This window comes from Nycticebus coucang, chromosome 17 (assembly GCF_027406575.1).
Source record: "Nycticebus coucang isolate mNycCou1 chromosome 17, mNycCou1.pri, whole genome shotgun sequence".
In the NCBI taxonomy this organism is placed as follows: domain Eukaryota; kingdom Metazoa; phylum Chordata; class Mammalia; order Primates; family Lorisidae; genus Nycticebus; species Nycticebus coucang.
Window position 1 is genome coordinate 50,803,000 of NC_069796.1, and position 9,617 is coordinate 50,812,616.

Genomic DNA, 9,617 nt, shown 5'->3' on the forward strand with positions numbered 1-9,617 from the left:
ATCTCAGATTTAAAAAATTTTGCAAAAGAGACAAAGTTTTATTTTGTATTTCAATGATTAGTGAAGTTGAGTACATTATTTCTGCATATTTATTGATCATTCTAATTTCTACTATGAGAGCTGCTATTCATATCCTTTGTTTTTCTGAGTCTCTTTTTTAATTAATTTGTAAGGGTTCTTCATTTTTGACAATTTATCTTTAGTATGTCATACTTGATTATTTTTCTTCGTTTGCTACTTTTATCTTTTAATTCTGCCCATGGTGCTTTGACATCAGGAATGTTTGTTGTTTATGAAAGTGCATTCTAATTTTAATTTTAAGAAAAGTATCGAATATTTATTTTTATTTATTTATTTTTGGAGACAGAGTCTCAGTATGTCACACTCAGTAGAGTGCCGTGGCATCACAGCTCACAGCAACCTCCAACTCTTGGGCTTAAGCAATTCTCTTGCCTCAGCCTCCCAAGTAGCTGGGGCTACAGGTGCCTGCCACAATATCCCCCTCCTCCACAAAGAGGAGGCAGAGGCAGTTATTATTGTTGCAGGCCCAGGCAGGGTTCAAACCTGCCCCCCAGTGTATGTGGCTGGTGCCCTAGCCATGAGCTACAGGCGCTGAGCCAGTATCAGATATTTAAAAGCTTTTTTTTTTTTGAGACAGAGTCTATGTGGCCCTTGGTAGAGTGCCGTGGCATCACAGCTCACAGCAACCTCCAACTCTTGGGCTTAGGCGACTCTCTTGCCTCAGCCTTCCAAGTAGCTGGGACTATAGGTGCTCGCCACAGCGCCGGGCTATTTTTTGGTTACAGCTGTCATTGTTGTTTGGCAGTCCCAGGCTGATTCACACCCACCAGCTCCAGTGCATGTAGCTGGCGCCCTAGCTGCTGAACTATAGGTCCCGAGCCTTTAAAAGCTATTTTACCAACTCTAAGAAAACTAAATAATATTAACCAGTTTCACATGAAACATGATGGTTTATAAAGGTAAGAATATGAGACCATAGAAGATTTAATGACAAAATATTCTAAATTTAGCTCCCAATAGGTTTCAGAAATAATTATCTATGGGCAACTGCAGCCCTGCCAGTTGCACAAAATCTCATGTTGACTGCCTCACTCACCAACAGATTTGTCTGCCATGCCCACATCTCTAGAAGTCCAGCGACAAAATCCACAAGCCAGGTAATAGGCTTTCTTCATGGTGGTCTTGGCTGGGTCATCTGGAAGCTGTGTGGAGATACTTGTTGCCCGGGTGGAAAGGGTATGCATACAGCCAGGACAGTCAAAGCAGTTGGCACATCTGTTACATGACAAACACAATCATTCATTCATTTGAAGAATATTTATCTAGCACTTTCCATATGCCAGACATTTTTCTAGGCATTAGGAATTCAAGAGAGTACACATATAAGGAGCGTCTCTAAAGAAAAAAGAAATAAAGCTCTTGAAGAATTAGAACCTGACCCAATACTATTCCTCAGAGGGAATCATTATTAATAGGGGGTGTTTACTATTCCAGACACATTTTATGCTTATACAGATCACAAAGATTTCTGAGGAAAAGAAAAATGTTGTAGCTTATGCCTTTAGAGAACAGACCAATTGTGCAATAGAAAACAGTTAATGATACAAAAGTTAAATTTGGAAAATAACTGCTTGATTGCTGTGCCAGAGAGCTGAAACAGATACCGAACAATGCTAGCAAACAACGCTACCAAACTGGAATGGTTCAGAAGTGGTACATTTTCAGAGCTTTCTATTCTCTCATTAGATGCTACTCTTCCTAGTGCTCAGCCAATGTTTCCTCATTAGGAATCTCTTTGTCCTGCTGCTTTTAACTCTTCCAGATATCAAGTGTCCTGTGGTCCTATACCTGCCTTGAAGTTCTGTTCTATAACTTCCATTACCTATGGTATTTTGCCATTTGGCTATCATCCTTAAATGAAGATAGTAAGAGTCCCCATCTCACAACAATACTTAAGAGGATTAAGTGATAAAAATTAATTTGTGGAAAGCATACAAACCAATATCTGGTTATCAGGAGCTATTTCTCAGGGCAGGAAAGACAAGTTAACAGTGGTTCACATGAATCAAGGTATCGCAGTATGACTGGTAGCAAAAGGACTTTTTCACCAAGCTAAAAACTAAACAGCATCTAGCAGCAATAAGCAAACCTAGCAGCCAAACTTGGTTTCTAATACCATTCTCCAGTAAAAGGAACCAAGGAAGGCTCTTTGGAGAAATGAGTAGTTCTAAGACTGAGGGAGAAATATGTAAGATGAGTCCATAGTATCTTGTTGTATTGGTAAGTAAGAAAAGGATCAAAGTAAGGAAGAGAAACCCCCTCCCCACAATGATGGGGAGATGACAAAGGGATACAGAAGTCAATTTAAAGAGCTCCCACTGGCCAAAGCTAGAACAATTTGAACAAAAAAGAAAAGTAGTATGGGATTATAACCCAAAGTATAAATTAATCCGCGATCCCATAGTCCTATATAAACGATTAAATAAAAAAAAAAAAATAAAGAAAAGGAGGCAGAGGCAGATCTTCCATGTAAAATAATTCCAATAATTCATGTGGACAGTCCTCAAGAAGTGGGGAGCACACCTCCCCATTCTTTAAGTGAGGGCTATGACAGTGGTTCCCCTTCCAAAGAGTATAGTGCAAAAAAGGAAAGACAAAAAAGGCAGTAATTTTATAGTACAGGAATAAAACAAATACTTCAATCTAGGTAATCAGTAAGTATATTAATAATATTTACCCTTAATATGATAAAAGATGGCACTTCACCTCTGTGGTTCTCCTCTCCCAAACACATTCCCCTGGTCTGAGGAGAAAAACATCACACAACTCCTAACTGAGGGACAATCTACAAAATATTTTATTAGTACTCCTCAAACCTTTGGAGACCATCAAAACTAAGGAAATTTTAACCTGGTTTATTGTACCCTCAATGAATCCTCAACAATAAAAAAAAAAAAAAAAAAAACTAAGGAAATTTTAAGAAACTGTCATACTCAAGAGGAGCCTAAGGAGACATGACTACTAAATATAATGTAGTATGATGAATAGAATCTCCAAACAGAAAAAAAGGATATTAAGGAAAAACTAAGGAAGTCTGAATGAAATGTAGAGTTTAGGGCACCTGGGAGGCCACCAGCTTCCTCTGGACCTCAAAATAAATAAACAAAACTATTCTATTTGTTTGGCAATGGTGATGCTAATAAACAAAACAAGAGGGTTAATTTTATGTTTTTTAAACAGCTATTTAAAAAATAACTAAGAAAGGCTGGGCATAGTGGCTCACTACTGTAATCCTAGGATTCTGGGAAGCAGAGGCAGGTAGTTCGAGACCAGGGTGAGCAAGAGCAAGTCTCTAAAAACTAGCTGGGCATTGTGGCAGGCGCTTGTAGTCCCAGCTACTTAGGAGGCTGAGGCAAGAGGATCTCTTGAGCCCAAGAGTTTAAAGGTACTGTGAGCTATGACACCACAGCACTCTACCCAGGGCGACAAAGTGAGACTCTATCTCAAAAACAAAGCAGCAGCAGCTAAAGAAAACAAACAAAAAAAAAATCCCTCTTACCTATTTTTTTTAAGTTTGGCTTCAGCAGATGGCATATTTTCTAAGCAACTGGGACAATAATGAGAGTCCACCTAGGAAAAAACAAGAAATCAAAAAAATCAGAAGAGAAATCCAGTTTAGCTTGCATGTACGACTTGTTAAACAATGCATTTTGAAATATGTTATACTGCAGCAGAAGGTGAGAGAGCACCGATCTGGCCACGAATCTTGAGTGTTTCCAGGTTAGGGTTTAGTCTTCATTTTTCTTTTTCTAGCAGATTTTCTAAAACCCTATTTTTTCTTTCTGATCTTTCCTATTCCATTTCATCAGGGTTTTATGTGTTAAATATGTTAAAAGTTATCTACGTCATAAAGTTTCCAATTGAGGAATTCTAATGAATAGATTAATAAAATAAAATTTATAAAGCTGTGCTCAAATACCCTTCTATCTAGTTTATCTTCATTTGACTGTAATAACTTGACTATACTTTAATTGTTAAGGAAGATTAAAAAGCTTTCTCATTGACAAGGTAATACACGTTCACTAAAGAAAAGCATAAATTAATATTTACATACCCAGTTATACCCAACACATCAGAGATTTTTTTTTTTTTTTTTTCTTAAGACAAGAGTCTCAAGCTGTTGCCCTGGGTACAGTGCCCTGGTGTCACAGCTCACAGCAACCTCAAACTCTTGGGCTCAAACGATTCTCTTGCCTCAGCCTCCCAAGTAGCTGGGATTACAGGCACCCACCACAACGTCTGGCTATTTTTTTTTTCTCTTGTAGTTGTCATTGTTTTAGGTGGCCCAGGCCGGGTTCAAACCCACCAGCCTCGGTGTATGTGGCTGGCACCCTACTGAAATATAGGCACCGCCCAATTAGAGATTTTTAAATGATAAGCTAACAGGGTAGTCTTGTATTTAACTAAAAAAATACAGTCAAAACATTAACTTCAATGTATTTTTTTTAAGTCTGAATACTATGTTTTCTTTAATGTAGGTATATCCTATTTGACAAATATAGGACAGTAGTCACCTGCAGATGGAAAGACATTCACTTGAACATATAACAGAAACTGACTTCTTAATCGTCTGCTATAAATAAACCAATTTGAAAAATTTATCAGGTTGCTGCTCAAATAATTTTCAGGAACATAAAATACAGTATTGCTAACTAATATTTTCACTGCCTCATCATAAAAGGCAAAACACAATTCATTCCTTTTTGCCTCCTTTTCAATTCTGCTTGTCCTTTAACATGCAGCTCCAGACCAGGTTCTCCATCATAACTTTCTAACCTGTCCCAGCCCTCACTAGCCTCACCCTTTCCCAAATTTTAATGGCCTCAACATGAAAGGTACATATTAGACTGTAAAAAAGAGGATGTCATAGACCAGATGTCCCAACTGAAGAAATGCTTATAGAGGTCATGGAGACTGAGTACCCTATGTCCACTACAGAAGAATATGATCCAGTAAGTTCTGGGGGTGGTGCTGGAACAGAGAAGCATCTAAAACAGCGGTTCTCAGCCTGTGGGTTGCGACCCACAGGAACTATATTAAAGGGCTGTGGCGTTAGGAAGGTTGAGAACCACAGATCTAAAAGAAAAAGTACCCACCAAGGAGATCACATAAATAAAGAGCTAACAGAGACTACAAGAAAACTCAGGACCAAATTTTTAATATATATTTGACTTTTCTTCTATTTAATTGCTTTCTTTGACTATTTTTTTAGTATCATGAAAATTATCTCCAACAATTATTATCAATAATAATTGATAAATAATAATTGTAAAATGGGTTACAGTACAAGATGTGTTTTTACATGCATTTTACCAGTTCGGGGATCTTTAGTAAAATTCTGAGTCAGGCTGTTTAGGTCCAAATTCTGGTCCTCTGTTCCACCCCCAAATTATTGGCTGTGTAGCGTAAGGCAAACTCTATTTCTTTAACTGTAAAACAATTTTTTAATTTTATATTATTATTGAGACAGTTTCAATTTATTGCCCTCAGTAGAATGCCATGGCATCATAGCTCACAGCAACCTCAAACTCTTGGGCTGAAGCAATCCTCTTGCCTCAGCTTCCCAAGTAGCTGAGACTGTATGTGCCTGACACAACGCCTGGCTAATTTTAGAGACGGGATCTTGCTCTTGCTCAAGCTTGTCTTGAACTCCTGTCCTCAAGAAGTCCTCCTGCGGGCGGCGCCTGTGGCTCAGTCAGTAAGGCGCCGGCCCCATATACCGAGGGTGGTGGGTTGAAACCCAGCCCCGGCCAAACTGCAACCAAAAAAAAAAAATAGCCGGGCGATGTGGTGGGCACCTGTAGTCCCAGCTACTCCGGAGGCTGAGGCAAGAGAATCGCTTAAGCCCAGGAGTTGGAGGTTGCTGTGAGCTGTGTGAGGCCACAGCACTCTACTGAGGGGCATAAAGTGAGACTCTGTCTCTACTTAAAAAAAAAAAAAAAAAAAGAGGCCCTCCTACCTGGGCCTTCCAGAGTGCTAGGATTACAGATATGAGCCATCGGGCCCAGCCCCTTTATATTATTTTTTATTTTGAGGCACGGTATCACTCTATTGCCAGGGCTAGAGTGTAGTGGTGTCATTAGAGCTCACTGCAACACCCAAGGCCTGGGCTCAAGCAATCTTCCTGTCTCAGCCTTCAGCCTAGCTAGGGTTACAGGCTCATGCCATCAGGCTTAGCTAATTTTTTAATTTTTTGTAGAGAAGGGGGTCTTGCTACGTTGCTCAAGCTGGTCTCCAACTCCTGTCCTCAAGGGATCCTCCTACCTGAGCCTCCAAAAGTACTAGGATTACAGGTGTTGAGCCAACACAGGCAGCCTAAAAAAAGGTTTTTTGAAGGTATCCACTTCATTGGTATAGAGAGATAATATAAAGCATGTAGCATATAGCAAGAACTGAATAAACAGCAATTATATTACTATCAAATTTTTCTTAGACTGAGTTATTAAACAACAGGGTTTATGTGTTAATATGCCTTTTAATGCCCAAAGCTTACTGAATGAGAAAGATGTGCCTACTATCGCAAAAGTTTCACGGTTTTGTTATTTGGGGACTTTCTAGTGGCCGGGTTCTTCTACTTTTGGAGAAATTCTAATTCTGACGCTCACTTGTGCCAGTGAAGGACAGTACCGTATCCAGACGCCATGAATACAAACCTGAAGCTTCTTAAGTGAGACTTTGCTTTAAGCGCTTTTCAGTCAACTCACCACATCCCAACCTCTTCCCTGCAGCAGGCCTTGGCCTGAGCCAGGAAACAGGGAAAGACAGTCTCATGGGCACCCAGTTTTGGCCAAAGACGGGCAGAACTTCGGAATAGAAAGGGTCATGAATGAGAATGTCTGCGCCTCTTCTCCACACCCGCCATCCATCTTGGAAAGACGGTTTCTTGCCATTCAAGTGGCCTGAACATAATAAGCACCCCCAAACCAGTCTACCCAATTGCCAAACCCTACAGAGGCAGCCAGGGTCCCTAAATCAAGTTTATCCAATCGGAGGCCGCTCTAGAACCAGAAGATCCACTCAGCCCCACCCAAGACCGCCTCTACTCGCCAAGTGACAAATTACAAGCAAATTAAATCGCAGGAAAAACTGAAAGACAAAAGACAGAGCCAATCAGCAAGGTAGGACAATAACCCAAACCCGCCTCCAACCGGTGGAACTTCCGGGCCGGCCGCGGTGACTGGGATGAACGCCGCGCCTCCCCCCACGGGACAATTCCGTTACCTCGTGAGACACACATTCCAGCGACCGCAGCTCGCTACAATAGCGGCAGAAGTAGAGCTGGGAGAGCGGGGCCCGAACCTTTTTTTCTCCCTGGACCAGGTAGAGAACCCTCTCCGACTGCAGCAAAGACGCCATCTTGGAGAGGGAGGAGCCAACGACACTCCCGCCGCGTCCCGTGACCCGAGAGCCGGCGTCTTCCTCGCGGCCTTCCCTGCGTCTTTCTACGTAAACTTGGCGTCAGATTTCCGGCCTGGTGTGGCGTCGCGCCGGCCGAAATTCAAAGTGCGCCTGCGCAGTTTTTAGTCCAGGTTTCTTCTCCACCCTCGGCTTTTTTCCCAGAACTTTCGTGAGCATCTGCTTCCGAGACCCAGCTCGGGTCCTTTCTTTAAGTCTGGACTCATAGATCAAGCTCACTGTTTTCCGTTTCTTCCAGAAAGGGAGGCTGCTCTTTTGTTTTATTTAGAACGCCCCTCCCACCGTCCAAGAGGACATCGAGGAGCAGGTGGAAGGTACCAAAGGAACCGAGTTTCACAGAAACTGTAAAGCTGAGAATTAGTCACAGCAGCCCTTTCTATTGAGGCTTGACAATGACCTGTAGGAAACTTTCGCATACATTTTCTCATTTGGGACTTCTTATGAGCTCCTCCACGCAGAGGCTCTGTCTCAGTCGTTTCCAGGTTTGGAGTACATGCTTTGTATTACAACTAAGTCTATATTGTGGGTGTTCAGTAAGTATAGATGAGTGAAGGAATGAAATCACTGAATGAACGATGTTGGTAGGTGTCTACATTTTTCTAATACCTCAACTAAGGCTTAGATATGTACAATGCCTAAAACTGCCTAGCAGAGACTGGGGCCCATGTTGGGTCTTACCAGGTCTTTGTATTTCTCATTGTACTAATGTATTATTATCTAGCTGACATAAGAATTGGTGCTTGAAAGGAAGGAGAGCTGAATACTATTAAGCAAACATTTATAGAGCACTTATTAAGTGCAGGACCCTGTCAAAAATTTATATGCGTTGTCTCATTTAATCCTCCCCTCAACCTTAAAAGGCATATACTAGTAACATATCCTGCAGAGACAAGAGATTAGCCCAGAGTTACAGCAGACCCTTGTAAAACCCTCAGTTCCCCTGGTAACTAACCAACCCCCAACCCTGTAAATCTAATCCTACAAAAATTCCACCTACCTACCCCTCAATTAAAAAAAGATACAAAAACTCCCTTCTTTTGTCATGTGGGTGCCAAGAATTTTTTTAGGTGTGAATCTTTTCTTGGTGGACTAGCCAATAAAAAACCCCATACCTTGTTTAAACTCAATGTGCTAACTAACGTTTTCTCTATAATTCCACTTGCCATGGGTACAACACTATATTTATTTCTATTTTACAGAGCAGGAAACTGAGACCCAGGGCAGTGCAGGACTTGTCTAAGGTTTCACAGAGGTAGAACTCTGTCCTGTCTGACTCCAGAGCTTGTGTGTGTTACTTCTATATATACTGCTTACGGTATATTTTCTAATACGATGTTTATAATACCTTATATATATGCAGCTTTTCAATTTACGTCAGTGCTTTCATGTACATATATACTAATTATCTCACAACTTGTGTTGCACTTTAACAATTTAAGCCTGAAAGCCATTAAACTGCATTTACTCTGACCTTTTGTTCACCTAGCAACAACCTAGTCCTAATTTAGTTTCTAAAAGTGGCTGCTTCTTTTAGAAGAAAATATATTGCTAGCCAACTGATTTGTAGTTATTCGTGTTAATGAATCATTTACTTTTTGGTTTATTAGCTGGTCTCTACTAGTTTGAATCCCTTTTTCTGAGCTAATCTCCCCTGGTAAAATAAAGTCCCAGAACTTGTAGGTGCAGAGATGCCACAGACTTAAGCTAACTCCAGGTGAAACTTTTTGGAGGACTGGGAAATTTTAGTGGACAATTACCTGGTCTCTGTTATTTGCCAGGTTCTGGGGAGGGAACCAGGAATAAATGAGACACTTTATGCTTTGCTTGGCTCAGAATCTAAGCCTTGGGGCAATATTTCTAAAGCGTGGTCCTGGATCACCTACGCAAGCAAGAATTATAGGAGGGATTTGTAAGTGTAGATTCTAGGCCCTTTCCAAGACCTAAATTGGTATTTTGGAGAGATGGGGGGGAAATTTAGGAATCTAAATTTTTAGTAAGCTCCCAGGTGAATCTCATGTTCACTAAATTAGAGAAGTATTGCTTTTTTTTTTTTTGGAGACAAGAGCCTCAAGCTGTCGCCCTGGGTAGAATGCTGTGGCATCACTGCTACAGCAACCTCC

The 9,617-nt window shown here is 40.9% G+C and overlaps 1 protein-coding gene across 3 annotated transcripts in view; it reads right to left on the reverse strand.

Annotated features, from left to right (window-relative positions):
• The window catches only part of DCTN4 (dynactin subunit 4), a 39,153-nt gene extending 31,429 nt beyond the window's left edge, over positions 1-7,724 (reverse strand). Inside the window, exons 1-3 of one of the 3 annotated variants that reach the window (XM_053567165.1) lie at positions 7,303-7,724; positions 3,581-3,651; positions 1,118-1,296 (exon numbers count right to left, since the gene is read on the reverse strand). In XM_053567165.1, coding sequence (XP_053423140.1) covers positions 1,118-1,296; positions 3,581-3,651; positions 7,303-7,437 — 385 coding nt within the window. In that variant the 5' untranslated portion in view covers positions 7,438-7,724. Of the gene's footprint in view, positions 1-1,117; positions 1,297-3,580; positions 3,652-6,734; positions 7,090-7,302 lie in introns of those variants that run through there. The other 2 variants (XM_053567166.1, XM_053567167.1) reach the window with 2 other exon arrangements.
• Between the last annotated feature and the right edge of the window lie 1,893 nt (positions 7,725-9,617).